Source organism: Gadus morhua, chromosome 22 (genome assembly GCF_902167405.1).
Source record: "Gadus morhua chromosome 22, gadMor3.0, whole genome shotgun sequence".
In the NCBI taxonomy this organism is placed as follows: Eukaryota; Metazoa; Chordata; class Actinopteri; order Gadiformes; family Gadidae; genus Gadus; species Gadus morhua.
The window spans coordinates 5295073-5313952 of record NC_044069.1 but is presented as its reverse complement, the minus strand read 5'-3'; the positions used below and the strand labels follow the sequence as shown (position 1 = coordinate 5313952).

The following is an 18880-nucleotide window of genomic DNA, read 5'->3' as shown; positions in this document are numbered from 1 at the left end:
TTCTGCGCAGAATCAAGTGCGCTTACTTTACCGCCTGGGGGGGGTAAAGTAACGATGATCGAAGTAAGCGCATCGTTCGATCATCGTTGATCGAACGATGAAATTCTCGTGACAAGGCAAACATGAACAAAGTGATGAATTTTAAGTAAAGCATGATTTCTAAAGTATAATAGAAGACGGGTATAAAAAGCATCAAAATAAAATATTTAATAGCCAATAACATGCTTTTAATGGCTTCCAATTCCTAATCAACATCACGCCTGTTGGCAAAGGGTGAGGGCCCTTTAAAACACACACATGCACCGTTCTATAAACGATCCCCCTGACGCTATCCAGGGAGCCGCGTCCACCAACTGCTGATTGGACCCTAGCGCCCGTTGCTCTGTCGCTATCCATGGTCCAAAAACAGCAGCTCTTACTGCTATGTCGCTGTCCATGGTCCTGAAACAGTAGCTCTTACTGCTATGTCACTGTCCATGGTCCTGAAACAGTATCTCTTATGGTGCGGCCACACCAGACGCGTATCTCGCGTAATTTTTACGCGAGATACGCGCGTAAAATGTTGCTTGACCATTTTGTGTCAAAAATGGTCACATACGCGCAATACGCGCATACGTCACTCGCCTAGATGAGTCCATGTCCATGCAAGTGAACGGAGCGTTCCCTCTTCGTCATAACTATCAAACCAAACATCCTTCACATTCACCGAGCGAACATTACGAAAGTAAAATGCACATTTCTCGCTAAAAATGTTTCCATAAACGCATTTAATGGCGTAACTATGTTACTATTTCCACCCAGAATAAAGAAAGTTGTCGGCCGTGGCTGCGCTGGAGTCCGAGGTAGGAAACCCCAACACCGCCGTGTTTGGGTGATAGAGTTTAGATCGGGTTAGATTAAATAATCTCGGATATAAATAACAATAATCGGGTTAAATAACTTCACATGGTGTGTCTGGTGTGTTTCCCAGCAGAGAAATAGTCCGCCAAGACGTTGAGGTTGCTTAGTAACCAGAGACTCTGTCCATGCAAGTGAACGGAGCGTTCCCTCTTCGTCATAACTATCAAACCAAACATCCTTCACATTCACCGAGTGAACATTATGAAAGTAAAATGCACATTTCTCGCTAGAAATGTTTCCATAAAAGCATTTAATGGCGTAACTATGTTACTATTTCCACACAGAATAAAGAAAGATGTCGGCCGTATGCTTCTGTCCAAGCTCACTACTCTCTGCCAGTGACGTCGGGTCAAGCTCAACGCTGATTGGGCAATGCGTGTCTCGTCAGACGCGTATCTCGCGTACTTCGCGTAAAAAGTTCAATTTTTTGAACTCTTGAAATGTACGCGATATACGCGCGTATAGCGCGTATTGCGCGTAAATATACGCGCCACATACGCGCTATACGTGCGTAAAATGTTGCTTAATATGCGTAATACGCGCGTAAACCAATGGTTCCCTATGGAAAAAATGGCGATTTCATACGCGAAGTACGCGAGATACGCGTCTGGTGTGGCCGCACCTTTATGGTGCGGCCACACCAACCACGTTACTCGCGTTGGATAACGCGAGTAACGCGCCTAACCTGACGCTTGACCAGTGTGTGGTGGTTCAACGCTTCCAACGCGTCAACGCGCCAACGCAGCTAGATGAGTCCATGTCCATGCAAGTGAACGGAGCGTTCCCTCTTCGTCATAACTATCAAACCAAACATCCTTCACATTCACCGAGCGAACATTATGAAAGTAAAATGCACATTTCTCGCTAGAAATGTTTCCATAAACGCATTTAATGGCGTAACTACGTTACTATTTCCACCCAGAATAAAGAAAGATGTCGGCCGTATGCTTCTGTGCAAGCTCACTACTCTCTGACAGTGACGTCGGGTCAAGCTCCACGCTGATTGGCCACCGCGGCTAAGCGTCACGCGTTGGAGCGTTGAAAGTTCAATTTTCTGAACTCCGGGCGTTGGTGCATTGGCCGCGTTACTGCGTTTACGTGCGTAATTACGTGCAACTGCCGCGCCTAACGCCCCCAACGCAACGCTTCAACGCTTCAACGCGTGTACCGCGCCTAGACCAATGGTTCCCTATGCAAAAATGCCGATTTTCAACGCCCCTAACGCGAGCTACGCGGTTGGTGTGGCCGTACCATTACGGCTATGTCGCTGTCCATGGTTCTGAAACCCGAACTAGGACCTGCTATGTCGCTATCCACGGTTCTGAAACCCTAGTGCCAGTTTATATGTCGCTGTCCATGGTTCTGAACCCCCATCACCCATTGCCATGCTGCTATCCATGGTTCTGAAACCCTAGATCTTTCCTCTTTTTCGCTATCCATGGTTCTGAAACCCTGGATCTTTCTCCTTTTTTCGCTATCCATGGTTCTGAAACCGTAGATCTAACTACCGTGTCGCTGTCTGTGTCCGTCTAAATCTTGTTTGTCTCCTTCTATGCACTCCTGCTGCTGACCTTAACCTTTGTCACCAGCTGGTGTGAGTAGAGGCTTTAGAATAGCTTAATACCCTCAGCTCTTCTGGGGTATTAACATGTCAACATCTGCTTTTTTGTCCGAATTTTGAAGTGTTGACACTGTATGCGTTCAGTAGTACTACAAAGTAGTATTTGTTCATTGCGAACGGTGGTGAAAGCTTTTGAATCAAAAACATGTGATTTTTTTAGATACTTTCTTTATCCATTCAACTATATTGCAATGTTTTCTATCTTTTTGTGGCCTTTTTAATCAAATAAGAGAGAGTGTTATTCAGAATGAAGGAAGCCCAAAACCCAGTTATTTAATTTGAATTGAAATACTAATGTGCTTTTCTTGTCCATCTCTCTCTCTCTCCTGTTTCCTCTCTGTCTCTCTTCTAGTGGTGCTGCTGAATTCTAAAGAGACTCAGGCAGAACTTGGCTGGACATCGTACCCCCCAAATGGAGTGAGTCTGCACTGTGTGTGTGTGTGTGTGTTTGTGTGTGCGTATGTAAGTGCATTTGTGTGTCTTCTATTTTCTCATCCATCACTTCTATTCTGTATTCCTTTCTCTCTTATTTGTCTTTCTCTCTTTCTCTCTCACGCTGGTACTCTGCCCCATACGTCTATCTTACTTTCTGTCTGCCTGCCTGTTTGTCCGTCCGTCTGTGTCTCCCTCAGAACCATTTTTACCGTACAGAACTCATTATGTCTATTAATCCATTAATCGATGAGTCTTTGCCTGGACAAGTCCCTTCCTCCATACCTCCAGACCCACTGACCTACTGCCATGGATAATGTCCCCTCTTCCTACCTTGCTCTCTCTCCCCCCTTCCTTCCCCCCCCCCCCCCCCCCCAACAATCGATGCAAGCTCATAAAGCATGCACCGCCCGGTTATGAGGGTGCAATAAATGCCAGATGTCAGGGAACCCCCTTTTTAGAGAATGATTTTATGCCTGGGCACTTGTTTCGCATAACGCTCTTGCGCGCCCGCGCGCGCGCACACACACACACACACACACACACACACACACACACACACACACACACACACACACACACACACACACACACACACTTACACAGACGCACTGTTAGAGTGAGTGTGTGTGTGTTATGTTGCATAATTCCACACAAACGCAATGTATCTGTACACGCGTACATTCGGGTGCACTGACACGCACTGACACACACACAGACATACACGCACGCTGCTTCATGTAGCAGTAGGAATGTTTTGGGTCACGTACAGGGCTGTAAACTGGGGATTTATGGACTCGTTGGGATCCAAGCCCTGCACAGCCCTGTAAGGCCGGCTTAGAGAAATGCCTGCAAGGCCCACTCCCACTCAGACGCCCTGACACAACGCCGCTGTTCATCATTACAACAGAACCGATCCACGCTGTCTCTCTCGGTCTCAGTCTCTCTCTTTCTCTCTCACTCTTTGACCCTCTCGCTCTGTCTCCCTGTCTCTCTGTCTCAGTGTGTCTCTCATCTCTATCTTTCTTTCTCTCTTTTTGCCTCTCTCTGTCTCTGTCTGTCTGTCTGTCTGTCTCTCTTGTTCATACACTTTATCAATGACCTTTGACAGTAACTATTTGGTTGAGTAAAAAGTGAATGAAGCAAATCTGAAAAGAAGGCAAAACGCACCATAAATTCCCTTCAATTAAAATGAATGAAAATATGTATTCACTAACATCCTCATAATAGGCTTTGTGTTGTTAATGAATGATGCTTCAGAGTTTTGGCGTTAAATGTAAAACAAGCTCACCAAACTTAATTCAATCAATGTATTCAATGAGTCAGACATGAGTAATCACTCTTATCCCTAGGTGTTTTCTTTACTCTCTCCCGTCTCTAAACACATTTCATTGGCAGACCGACTAATCGAGAGAAGATTTATGATTATTACGGATGATTTGATGTTTTATTTTACTTTAGATTGATAAAGTTAAAATCTTGTTGTTAGAACATGAAATAATCTTTTCATCCCTTAACAGCATATGCCACATTCCTATAACAACATAGATTTCAAATCAATCAACTATATCAATACGGGTTAATGTTCGGAAAGTTACCATAAAGCGAGCGATGGCATAATATTTTCCTTCTCAGCTTTGGTCAGCAGATTTCAACAGATCCATCGATTCCCGATAGTCAAATTAAAATCCCACTCTTACTCCCTCAGTCGGCCTGGATCAATAACCCCAGAGACTCTGTTTTTACAACTCATCAGCGAAGCGCCCTGATCGATGCCACCATTTAGGGGATCAATACTTTATGCCACCTAGATTGAAGGCTTTTTAAAGAGCAGTGTTGACTATTTGTGTCCAGCCTGTGAAATGCTGTTGGTCTTTCTATGTCTGGCACGTAGTCCACTTCAGGTCTATCTCTCTGCCATCAGGCAGATCAACAATGAAAAAAACATTTAACTTTAACTTTAAAACAGCCTTTTCAAGACCTGTTCTGGAGCAGACAAGATGGACACACTTACAAAACATCTTGCAGACGAATCCCTCTAAAACTGCTAAGTTGGCGCCAAGATAAAGAAAGACAAGTTTACCTATAGATCATTTAAACTCCCTAAAACCAACATTAACAAACCTCATTAAGAAGCACTAGTTCAGGGCAGGATAGTGTACTGGTCAGGATTCGTTTTGGCGAATCCCAAAATGAGGGGGTTCTGGGTTTGAGTCCCGATGTTTGCTACCTCCCTGCCGGCATTCTAGCGCAAGACACAAAACCCGTCAACGACGTGTACCTGCATCGTTTTTACTGTACAACAATGAACGACATCATCTGCTGAATGATTCAATAGTACTTGCCAGTAGTATGTCATGCCTCGTCATGTGTAGGCAAGTGCAGGCACAACAGCAGTTGGCGTGAGAGCAGAGGCGATGCTGAAGGCATAAGGACAGCTGGTACGGCCAGTCACTCTCTCCGTGACGCTGTGGGCGAGCCCTGGTGCCATTCTTCCTCCAGAATAGATCTGAAGCATGCTTCATAGCACACTATATGCACAGCAAAGCGCTAATAGCATACTATATACCTGGCACTCTCTGTTGAACTGGCCTTTCAGTCTGTCTAACCCCCTCCTGGGTTTTTAGCAGCTTTACCTTTTTTCCCTCTTCTACTTTTCATCTGCCACTCTTCCCGTCATGCCAGTCGTCCCGCTATTGTGCCTCATAATGCCCCGTGTCACTTCCTCTTCCTCGCTTTTACGGCCCCTTTTAAATCCCGCGGGTTTCCACTCACACCCTTCTTCTCAAAATCGATGCCCATGTGTGTTGACTCTTCGTCTGCGCACATATTACTCTCCTCTTCATCTCTAGTCTACCCCTGACCTTCTGCTCCCCAGAGTCCTCCTCTCCTTCCACGTCATAGCCCTGCTTTCATCCTCCAACTTCAACTCAAGTCCTCTTCAACTATTCTTTATTTTCTTTCCCTCCCTCAATCCCACTCTGCCCCTCTTCATTCTCTGCTCTCTTAAGTAATACCTTGACTTGAATAATCTGACCCGCCGTCTGCTTTCCTTGCCCCTCCTTGCAATGACTAAAATGTCTCCCTGTCTCTTTCTCTCTGTCCGTCTGTCTGTCTGTCTGTCTGTCTGTCTGTCTGTCTGTCTGTCTGTCTGTCTGTCTGTCTGTCTGTCTCTCTGTCTCTCTCTCTCTCTCTCTCTCTCTCTCTCTCTCTCTCTCTCTCTCTATCCCCTCTCCCCCCCCCTCCTCCCCCCCTCACAGTGGGAGGAAATCAGCGGGGTGGACGAGCGCTACAAGCCCATCCGCACCTACCAGGTGTGCAACGTGATGGAGCCGGTGCAGCAGAACAACTGGCTGCAGACGGGCTGGGTGCAGCGCCGCGGCGGCCAGCGCATCTTCGTGGAGCTGCAGTTCACGCTGCGCGACTGCAACAGCATACCCGGCGTGGCGGGCACCTGCAAGGAGACCTTCAACCTGCTGTACGTGGAGGCGGAGCGCGACCTGGGCGGCGTGACGCGCGAGGACCGCTACACCAAGGTGGACACCATCGCGGCCGACGAGAGCTTCACCCAGGGGGACCTGGGCGAGCGCAAGATGAAGCTCAACACGGAGGTGCGGGAGATCGGCCACCTGAACCGCAAGGGCTTCCACCTGGCCTTCCAGGACGTGGGTGCCTGCGTGGCCCTGGTGGCCGTGCGCGTGTACTACAAGCGCTGCCTGGCCACGGTGCAGAACCTGGCCGTGTTCCCCGACACGGTGGCGGAGGCGGCGTTCGCCACGCTGGTGGAGGTGCGCGGCGCCTGCGTCAACAGCTCGGAGGTGGACTCGGACAGCCCTCCCAGGATGCACTGCAGCGCCGAGGGGGAGTGGCTGGTGCCCATCGGGAAGTGCAGCTGCAGCGCCGGCTACGAGGAGGGCCACAGCAGCTGTGAAGGTAGGAATGGGGGAGGGAGGGGGTGAGGGAGGGAGGGAGGGAGGGATGGAATGTATGATGATGGTTAATTGTAGCAGCTACGATGGTAGGAGGATAGCACGATGAAGGGTGGGAGGGAGGGAGGGAGGGAGGGATGGTGGGAGGGAGGGAGGGAGGGAAGGTGGGTGAATGGACAGAGTGTGTAATGATGGCAAAGGATAGCATTACCATGAAGGTAGGAAGATGGAATAATGGAGTAATGGATGTACGGTAAGATGAGTGGAGAGAGAGAGGGATGGAGAGAGAGAGGGATGGAAAGACCGATGGAGAGAATAACAACGACAAAAAACACTCTTTTTTTTTACAAAAAAGTAAAGACTTTCGGACGAAAAACAAGCTTTCTCAGCCCTGAAATACAAAGGCGATATATTTTTCCTCCTAGTGTACGGCTTGGGTTGCGACCATTGCATGCTAAACAATTCCGTCCTTTGTGCTGCTAGGTTTCAGCATTTTAAGTATAGAAAAGCCCTGCTTCTACAAACCCAAGGTCCTTTCTCCCGGCTGTCAGGAAGCCAGCCAAACTAAAATAACCTTTCAACGCGTTTGTTTGCATCTCACCTCAAAACAACACTAACTGGGAAGTCATTCTACGGCCAGACTTTCCCTGTCTTTACATCATTAGAAACTGTATTTTTCCACCGTGAAGGGGAAAGCCTCGACTGTTTCCTCTCCTGATACACGGCCCGACATTGCTTACAGACGTCTCCGGACTTGTTAAACCCAAGCTCCTTTTATTTGAATGGATTTTTGTCACAATTACATTCTCCAAGGGGGCTTTTTTATGTTTTGGTTGTTTTTCGTCTTTTGTCTTTTGAGGCGGGCGAGTCCTTTGGGCGCATTACTTACCGGCGCTAAACATCAGAGCCGCGTCGCTTGTCTTCCGGGGTCTCTGCGCACACTGAAGGCGACACACTGTGCTCTAATAAGACCGACACCAGACGCATCTTCTGCCGGTCCGCTTTAATGTCGGCTTGCTCACGTCTCTTCAAGTGCACAACAGAAGGAAACTCAAGGGTGCAGATGCGTGATATTTATTTAAAAGTGGAGGGTGGTATTAGCCTGGCCGTGCCCATCCCATTTTGTTTCTCCCTGTGCGTCTGTTAAACCCACGGTTTGGTGGACATGTCCGTTTGTGTTCACTTCGTATGGTACTTAAGGCAAGCAAGTTTGTGTGTGTTTGTGTGCGTGCCGGTGTGTGTGTGTTCCTGTGTGTGTCTGTGCGTGTTTTGTGTGTGAGTTTATACCCCATGAAGTTTGTTAGTAGACAGTGTAGGCGTAGGAGGGGGTGAGACAGGACTTCCTCGACAGACAGGAAGTGACATACTGGCTCTAAGGCAACGAGGAAGGAAGGAAGGAAGCAAGAAAGATCTTGAGAGGAGGAGCAGATGGTTGAATTGTTTAGGAGTAAATAAACGGAGCGTCTGAATATTGAAAGATGAAAGGAAAAGTGAAGCGTAATCAGATGAGTGGAAGTGCGTGGGAGTTTATGAAAGCACATTCAAACTCTCTCTCTCGAAATTGCCTCTTAATTAGTTTTAAATCCATTAGCCGTTGATTTTGTTGCTCTGTTGTCTCAACGGTTATTGTTATGTGAGGCATAGATGCTGCCTTGATTTATGTGTGTGCGTGTGTGTATGTGTGTGTGTGTGTGTGTGTGTGTGTGTGTGTGTGTGTGTGTGTGTGTGTGTGTGTGTGTGTGTGTGTGTGTGTGTGTGTGTGTGTGTGTGTGTGTGTGTGTGTGTGTGTGAGTTTATGTGAGAGAGTGACAGTGAGTAGGAAAGAGAGAGAACAGTGACTAATGTGCTCACACATGCACTGTCCTACAATGTCGGCCTGTCAGAGTTTTAACGCCAGCACCAAAGCGCTTGGCACTGGTCTCTGACATACACACACGCACACGCACACGCACGCACACACACACACACACACACACACACACACAGTGGGTGGTTGTGGGGGACCCCTGACGTAGTCGACAACGGGTGCGTTTGGTTCGGCGGTCAGTGTATGTGTGTGTGGGTCACTGGCGGTTGCTCAGTCCAAATCTCCACGGTTACGCAGCACCGATGTCGCTGTGGGCTTCTACACCACGCCATCTTGTGTTGTGGGCTGAACAGGATGTGGGTGTTGTGGCCGGCTGGGTGCTGGCTGTGTGTGTGTGGGCGCCGTGTTCATTGTCAACTCAGAGCGAGGCTTTCATAAGAAGAAAACGCCACCAGGTGCGATTGTTAATCGGTCGTTTCAACCCTGTAGTGACATCACAGATGGGAGGGTCCACCCGGATGAAGGTTCAGTCCACTTGGTGGGTGGGTAGTTAGCTGCTAGCGGTTAGGTGTAAGCAGTGAGTTAGATATTAGAGGACAGGGTTGATTATAAACTGTTCGCTGCTAGGGACTAGCAGTCATTAGCTAGCTGGTTAGCAGTAAGATGTTAGCGCTCAGTGATAAGCATTTTATGACCAACAGTTAGCTGTTAGGTATTAAGCGTTCAACGTCCACCCAAAGCAACGGACAGCTAGCTATTAGCATTTAACAGCTAGAAGTTAGCAGCTAGCTGTTAGCTTCTAGCAGTGTGTAAACGCAGCCCCTCCAGTGTCCGGTGAACGGAGTTGTAGAGCCCTGATTCTCTGAATATGCAGACTCCTACCCTTCCCCATCGCTCCAGAACTATCGATCAGGCCGTAATGGTTCACCAGACTGAGGAATTAGCCTGGGGACGCACACCTGGCTATCACGCACCTATGCAACGGCAGATAAACACACGAGCGGAAAAGCACGAACACACACACATACTAACACGCACACACAGAGACACACGCAGACAGATAATAGACGCATAAACACACATACTAATACGCATATGACACACACACACACTGCATATACTAATACGCACACACACACACACACACACACACACACCGACACCGACACAGACACACACACACACACACAGAGAGAGACTCGCAAACAAATACAAATACTAACAGAAACAGTAACACAATGTCACACAGAAACAAACACACGCACTAACACAAACACACTAACACACACGAGCAAACACACTTACTCTCTCTCCAGTGGAACTCTCGCCCCCCTTTGTCTGACAGATACAACAGAGATACACCCCATGCATGCACCAGGATGTAGATACATATATAAGCTCATAGATCGCTACCACGGGGGACCTGAGCCACGTATGTGTGTGTGTGTGTGTGTCTCTGTATCTGAGAGGGAATTAGCGGCCACATTAAGGGGAGGAAACTAGCGTTAATATTGTGCGTTAAGGGACTTCATTGATTTTGTGTGGCTTTGTGTAAGTAAGAGTGTGTGTGTGTGTGTGTGTGTGTGTGTGTGTGTGTGTGTGTGTGTGTGTGTGTGCTCGCACCACATCTTATTTACATCTGGCTGTGAAGTTATAGGACAGTGTGTGAGACTCACGGAGCAGATCGATAGTATTGACTAGTCAGTGAGTAGCTACTGATGCCGCCCACAGCAGGGGAGTGGGCTACGCACACACAACTAATAATTACAAACACACACACACATACGCACGCACCCACAGACACACACACAAACAGTCTCACCAACACACAAACAAGTTGTGTTTGTTTGTTTGGACAAACAAACCCAAATACACCCCCCCCACACATATAGACACACACACACACAGGTACGCACACACATTTGCACTCTCTCTCACACGCACACACACACACACACTTACTGCTGTCTAATCACTTTTTCAGACACACACACACACAGATTGTAGCGGTCGGCTATACACTACCTCGGACCACAACGTCTGTTACTACGGTAACAGACCCTCTAAGTCAACCCTATCGCCGCTCCTGTCATTGGTTAGTTTGGGCAAAAGAACCGCAGTCAGCAGCATTGGATTGAACCACACACACACACACACACACACATACAAACATGCACACACACACACACACACACACACACACACACACACACACACACACACACACACACACACACACACACACATACACAGACAGAGACACACACAAACACACACATTATGTTTGCCTTGGTAAATGTCCCAGATAGGAGGAAATGTCGACGCAAATGATTTAATTTACAAGCGTCCGTTAAATAATAATTGGGGTAATTACTCTGGTAATTACGATCTTAAAGGTTTGATGGAGAAGTAGGACTTATAGTAAGTACCGTACTGTTTGAATAATGCCTTAATCACTGCATGGAGTAGTGAGTTTAAGCTCTCAAGGCCTACGCTCACTGTGTGAGGATGGTGTTGGAACCGATGTTGATTTATTTAGACAAATACTTCTAATTATTTTCAGAAGAACAACATGAGGTGATTTATTTACATAATTAATCCAACAGATTTTAGGGGCGGTATGATTAAAGAAAGATTGTGTACTCATATATACTTCTTCTACACACACACACACACACACACACACACACACACACACACACACACACACACACACACCAAAAATCCCTGAAAGGCCACTGTTGGAACGGGGGAAAATAAATTACGTAATAATTCACCTTAGAAATGCTTCACTTTATATAAATCACAGGCATATCGCTGTGTGTGTGTGTGTGTGTGTGTGTGTGTGTGTGTGTGTGTGTGTGTGTGTGTGTGTGTGTGTGTGTGTGTGTGTGTGTGTGTGTGTGTGTGTGTGTTGCTAATGAAGCTTCTGCTATTCTTCCTCCATGATAATTACCAGCAGTGTCTTCAGCAGATTTCCTTGTTATCTTTGGTGTTTGCTCTCCTGTAGCACACCTCCAGGCACACTCGTTCTCTCTCTCTCTCTCTCTCTCTCTCTCTCTCTCTCTCTCTCTCTCTCCCTCTCCCTCTCCCTTTCTCCCTCGCTCTCCCCCCCCTCTCCATTCTCATTCTCATTACTTCCTGAACCTCCTCCCTTTAACCCTTCCTTCCTCTCTCTGCCTCCTTGCTCTCTCTCCTTATAATAATTCATTTTATGTATTTAGTTTATTCCCTCCCTGCCACTGCAGTCGTCCTCTAACTTCCTGCGTCACTATTTTGTTTGGTGTTCTTTCCCTTTGTCCTCCTCTGTTCCTCCAACCTTTCTTTCTTGCTTTTTCTTTTTTTCTCTCTTTGTCTCTTTCTTGCTTTATTTCTTTATCTTTTATCTTCTTTAATGTTTGTCTTTTTTCATTATTTCTCCTTCTTTATTACTTCCTTAATCTTCCTCTTTTTTCATTATTTCTTCTTCTTTATTTCTTCCTCAATGTTGTCTATTTTCATTATTTCTGATTCTTGATTTGTTCTTTAATGTTTATCTGTTTTCATTCTTTTTCTCTCACTCCATCGTTCCCCTGTGAATTACTCCCCCGGTGCCGTATGCCTCCCCCCTCTGTCGCCATGGGGACCATGTGGTGGGCTTTGACCCGTGATGTGGGAGGGGGGAGTCGGGGTGAACGGTCTGAAATCTGCTGAAGATTAATCAGCTGCATATGGCTGTGTGTGTGTGTGTGTGTGTGTGTGTGTGTGTGTGTGTGTGTGTGTGTGTGTGTGTGCAAACGTGTATATGTGTGTCTGCGGGTTAGTGTGCGTATGTGTGTGTATGTGGACCTCTAAGTGTGCGTTTGTGTGAGCGGCGAACGGGCATGTGTGTAAGTGTGTGTGTGTAATTGTGTGTGCGCCCGTCTAAGTGTGTGTGTTTGTGAGCGTTTGCGTGTGTGCGTTTTTTGTGTGTAAGCATCCAATAACTGGCACGAGTCCCCATCATATGTTTATTAAATCCATCCCTCTGTTCCTCGTCCTTCTCCTTCTGTTCCCCCTCTCTCTCCCCGATCCTCTTTTAATAGAACCTCCTCCTACTAGCCTTCCCCTTTTCTTCCACATCTCTCATCACCCCCTCCTCTTCCTCTCTTCCCCCCTCCTCTTCTTCACTCCCCTCCCCCCTCACTCCCACCTTTCCTTCCTCCTCCTCTTCCTCTTCCACCCCTCCTCCTCCTCACTCCTCTCCCAAACCTCTTCCTCTCTGCCTCCCTCATCCTCCTCATCCTCTCTCTGCCTCCCGCTCTTCGTCGTACTGGCCATATGTCACGTGTCTGCTCTCGTCCTCCTCGCGTCTCTGATATGTTTCCCTCCGACTTTGACCGACTTTGTCGTGACAGAAGATCTCTTGTTCAGCAGCCCTCCATCGCTCACCTCCCCCCCCAGCCCCCCCCTACACACACACACTTACAAACACACACACGTACACACACACGCACCCCCCTGCCTCTCTGTCTGTCTCTCTCGCTGTTGCTTTCTCTATCACACGTTTTACTTTAGTCACTTTATCAGCCCGCACTGGCAAAGTGCCCGATGTGCCCATCTGCGCTTTCTCTCCTCTCTCCTTTGTCACGCTCTCTCTTCTTCCCCCAACTCTCTCTGTCTGTGTCTCTCTGTCTGTCTCTCTCTCTATCTCTCTCTCTCTCTCTCTCTCTCTCTCTCTCCCCCCTTAGTATTCCTCCTAGTATAGGAATGCTTTAACACCTCAACAGCCTCCCACGCGGAAAAGAAGGAAAACCTATAAAAGTGCATTTTCACGCGAGGTGGAAGGAACAGGATAATTGGGGCTGAAGTGATGTGTGGCGACGGAGGGTGTGGCGCATGGCTTCCTGCACACAGCGCCGTGCATATATATTTATAGATATATGGACCGAGTAATACACAGGAACACAAGGTTGCAGAAAAGGACTGTCGGGGCTGGTTGAGTAATCTCCGCTCGCTCGCCGTGTGAGGGGGCGGGGCCTGGTGGAGGCGGGGTGGGCGGAGCCACGCTGGAGGAGTCTGCTAGCGGGCAACACAAAGGGTGGAGTAGAACGCACTGCGGGGAAACGGGTGGGGGGGGGTGGGTGAGGGGGGAGTGAAGGGGGGGAGGATGTGGGTGGCAGGGAGTGAACTAAATGGGAGAGAAGAGGGGTAGGGGGAGGAGGTTGGAGAGTAGAGGGTGAGGAGTGGGATGGGTGAGGAGGGGAGTGGGAAGGGGGGGAGTAAATGGGTGAGGAGAGGTTAGCGGGGGTGGGTAAGTTGTGAGGACTGGGAAGAGGGGGAGGGCAAAGGGTGAGGAGAGGGTAGGGGGGAGAGGGGAAGGGAGAGTAAAGGGTTCGGTGAGAATAAAGGAGAGGAGAAGGGCAGTAGGGGGGGGGGGGGGGGGGGGGGTAAGGAGTACAGGATGTGAGTCACGATCTCCGGGGATTGGAGTCGAAAAAGTTAGATGAAGCAAAAAAGGTTCAGGTGACTGTTGGTCACTGTGAAGGGAAACATGAAGCTGTGAGAGGGTTCATCAGGGGAGAGGGAGGCGGGAGGCGGATAGGTGAAAACACGGCCGTGTCACGTAGCGCCACTTCCATTACTGTGTGACAGTCTCTGAGCGGGACCCAGCTGCCCACCTGCTCCTCGAGGACCGGCTTCTGTTGCCACTTTCGCTTCGGTTGGAACGCGTCTCCGCGAGAGTGCCGGGGAAGGCAGGGACGGTCTCTCTCTCTCTCTCTCTCTCTCTCTCTCTCTCTCTCTCTCTCTCTCTCTCTCTCTCTCTCTCTCTCTCTCTCGCTCTCGCTCTCTCTCTCTCTCTCTTTCTTTCCATCTCTCTCTCTCTCTTTCTTTCCATCTCTCTCTCTCTCTTTCTTTCCATCTCTCTCTGTCTCTCTTTCCATCTCTCTCTGTCTCCCTTCTCCATTCATAATTTCCGAGATAGTGCCGTGAACGAGAGACGGACGGACAGAGAAACAGGGAGAGGATTAGACGGACAGAAGTCCTCCACAAACAAACACCCCCAGCCCAGGGCTGGCCGGCGGGGAGGCGGTAAACAGCTCTAGCTCCTCACGGTCCGTGGTGCGGCGGTGGCGGCGGCGGTGGCCATCCCTGGGGGGACACTGAGGAAAATGAGAGCCGCGCGCCGGGGCGTCCGCTGCTTGACTTCACTTAGCCGCCGTTGAACCAGCGCTGATAACTAGCAGCTCGCTCGCGGCTAACGGCGCCGTGTCGGCCGCGTCGTTGTGGGACGCAATCCCGGGGCCTCGGTGACACGCGGGTTAGCGATAACGATAAGGTCCGTGCTTGGAGGGTCCGGCACACTGACGGGGAATGAAGTGGGCCCACGCACCACGTTGACTCACGATGCTATAGTGTTTTCTTAGCAGTTGCACAATTCACACTATAACTGTCCACGGTTGGAGCCCACATGGGTTTGCGTGTGTGTGTGTGTGTGTGTGTGTGTGTGTGTGTGTGTGTGTGTGTGTGTGTGTGTGTGTGTGTGTGTGTGTGTACTTCTGCATTTGTGAATGTGCACGTGTGTGTAAATCCTGCATTTCAATACATAGATTGAGTTTGTATGGGTGTTTCGCTCGCTTCTGTGTGCCGGTCTCACCGGAGTGTGATTGTTTGTCTTTGTGTGTGTGTGTGTGCTGGGTGGGCTGCGGCCAGGCGGAGGGGTTGCCGTGGAGACAGAGTGACCGCGGGCCCCCCTGGCTGTGCGGGGGGCTGCCAGGCGGGCCGGGGCCAGCCCGTCCCTGGCAGCCCTCTCTGCTCCTCGTTTGGTCGTCGTTTGTCAAACTCCCTCCGCAGTGAGAGGAGGATGGTTCCAGGGCCACCTGCGGCCCACAAACACACACACACACACACACACGCGCGCGCGCCAGACGCACGCACGCACGCACGCACGCACGCACACGCACGCACGCGCGCTGCATATGCGTGAACAGACACAGGTTCCCTCCCACACCCTTTGAGGCTCATATGTGCAATTTGTCCATAACTCACTCCATCTGTTGCTGTCTCCAGCTCACCCAGGCCCACCTGTCTCTGGCTCTCTCCATCACACACACACACACACACACACACACACACACACACACACACACACACACATAGAAACCCAAACACACACACACACATAGTAACGCACTCTCATACATACACACACACATACTCAAACACATCCACATACAAGCCCATGCACACACATGCACACACACTCATGCAAGCTTGTTTCCACTCACACACATTTCCTCATTAACACACATACACACCCTCAATGACTCATACATACATACATACTAATACACACAAACACGTACACATGCGACAACACGCTGTCATTATTATTCATTTTCTACAATACTCAATACTGCAAAGAAATGCTTTCAAAGCACAATTGGTGCCTCTCTGTTCTCTAACTCTCTGTCGCTCTTAATCTCCTGTCTGTCTGTCTGTCTGTCTGTCTGTCTGTCTGTCTGTCTGTCTGTCTGTCTGTCTGTCTGTCTGTCTGTCTGTCTGTCTGTCTGTCTGTCTGTCTGTCTGTCTGTCTGTCTGTCTGTCTGTCTCTCTGTCTCTCTGTCTCTCTTAATCTCCCTGTCTGTCTGTCTGTCTGTCTGTCTGTCTGTCTGTCTGTCTGTCTGTCTGTCTGTCTGTCTCTCACTTTCATTCGCACTCTCTCGTTCTCTCTCTCTCTCTCTCTCTCTCTCTCTCTCTCCCCCTCCCCCTCCCCCTCCCTCCCTCCTCTCTCTCTCCCAGCCTGTGTGTGTGAGGACCAGTGGGGAGTGATTGGCTCCCTGCAGGGAGCGTTATGAGGACATTTCCAGCTAGGCGTGGTGCGTAGCGCCCCTGCCGCGCCCTGGCCTCACACACACACACACACACACACACACACACACACACACACACACACACACACACACACACACACACACACACACACACACACACACACACACACACACACACACACACACACACACACACACACGTATGGACACACACACACACACACACACGTATGGACACACACTAACACACACACACGTATGGGCACAGACACACACATATCGACACGCACGCTCACACACACACACGCGCGTCAATGTCCTTCCTCTATTTTCTCTAATTTAATTTAGCCGATTTTGATTACCCAGAGCGACTTGCAATGAACGTCAGGAGATTGTTTCATGCCCCCTGCTAAAGGATGCCTACAGGTACACTCTGTACCCCGGGGATCGAACCCAGTACCCTTTGGCAGGGCTTCTCTGTCGTCATCACAGAGATTGTCCACTCTAACCCGGTCTTCACACATGCACACACGCAACCCAAGAAACACCAGCAACCAAAGCCTTGGATGCGGAGTCCTTATCCACCTCCATCCCCCAGTGTGTCCATGGCCCTCCCCTCCCCCCAGACAGAGCTCTCCTGTGGGGGGAGGACGTGGTCCCACACAGGCACCCGGTCTGTGCAGTGGAGCTGGGAACAGGCCCTGTCTGTCTCCACGCATTGCTAACTCAGACACGGACCTACATGGCTGTACAGGGTGCTGGCGCCGCTCACGTGCGCTCACGTGCACACCCCTGTAGCCCACGCGAGCTGTGAGGTGTCGACACACCTCAGAGTAAATCATAGCTTCTCACGGGATGCTTAAGAGCCACCTGGCGTCACCGCCCACACACTCATTGTTGTCTTTGCAATGCATTTGTGGGTTTTTGTGTTTGTATGGGGATATTGTTTAGTATGTGTCTGAGTGTGTCTGTTTTTTGTCGAGTGTGTGTGTGTGTGTCTTTTTATTGTTTATGTTTTTGTCTGTGTGTCTTTTTACTGTTGTGTGTGTGTGTCTTTATATTTCCTGTCGGTCTGTATATAAAGTGTATGTTTGTATCCGTGCGTGTGTTGTTTAGTGCGTTTACAAGTGATTCTCAATCTGTTTGTTTGTATGTGTGTGCGTGGGTGTGGGTGTGGGTGTCCCCAGATAAGTGCTGGCCCCAGAACAGTTGATGGGTTTGTGTGTGGATGACAGCAGAGAAGGATATAAAGGGACACAGAGATGTACTGGACACGCCCCCACCCTCACTGGCTCACAATGTCCAGGAACACACTCCGAGATCAACCACCACACCCAGCAGCGTGTGTGTGTGTGTGTGTGTGTGTGTGTGTGTGTGTGTGTGTGTGTGTGTGTGTGTGTGTGTGTGTGTGTGTGTGTGTGTGGATCTGTTTCATTATGTGTGAGGCATGAAATGCTTTATTTGTGTGTGTGTCTGATAATCTGATGTGTGTGCGTCTGTGGCTCTGTGTGTGATGAACAGACACGTGTGGGTCTGTGTGTGTGTCTGATCACGGGATGCTTTTGTGTCTTTGGCTGTGTGTCTGTGTGTGTGGCTGCGTCCGTATCAGTGCTCGTGAGAAGTACTTATGTTTCATTGAGATCCTGTGTGTATTTGATGCGTTCCATTATGATTGGTCGAAGGGGCTCGTCCATTTAACCCTAACCTCCACCCTAACCCTAAAAATACTATATAAAGTAAATAGCTATAAAAAATTATATGAAATAAGTAAAGATAAGTAAGAAAAATGTATAAAAGTTTGGAAAAATAAACAACATGGGAGGTAAAGTGTGATTGCTGCATAAAACCGACCTCTCGGTACTCACAGAACTCTAGATGGGTAGTGTTAAGTAAGGAGCCACAGATGTGGGACCCGAGGGGAGGAGGATGAAGGGAGTGAGGGGGGAGGAGGGGAGGAAGGAGGGGAAGGAGGGAAATGAGTGAAAAGCTCCCCCCCTGCTTTGAGGGAAGGTCAATGTTAGCAGGAAGCTGTGGACCCCCCGCTGTCACTCACACTGAGCCAGGGGCCACACACACACACACACACACACACACACACACACACACACATAAACACTGTCAACACATGCGCAGACACAAATACACACACATCCGCCCACACAGACCCCCCCCCCCCCCACACACACACACAGACACATGCGGCACACACAAATGCATGTATGCACGCACAAACACATATGGCCATAATTAAACACACACACACACACACACACACACACACACACACACACACACACACACACACACACACACACACACACACACACACACACACACACACACACACACACACACACACACACACACACACAAATATACAGAAATTGTTACTATAGAA

At 49.1% G+C, this 18880-nt stretch overlaps 1 protein-coding gene across 1 annotated transcript in view; it reads left to right on the top strand.

Annotated features, from left to right (window-relative positions):
- epha10 (EPH receptor A10) overlaps positions 1-17695 on the top strand; it is a 53192-nt gene extending 35497 nt beyond the window's left edge. Inside the window, exons 2-4 of the mRNA XM_030347709.1 lie at positions 2874-2938; positions 6214-6886; positions 17670-17695. Of these exons, the coding sequence (XP_030203569.1) occupies positions 2874-2938; positions 6214-6886; positions 17670-17695 (764 nt within the window). The remainder of the gene's footprint in view (positions 1-2873; positions 2939-6213; positions 6887-17669) is intronic.
- Positions 17696-18880: the final 1185 nt, after the last annotated feature.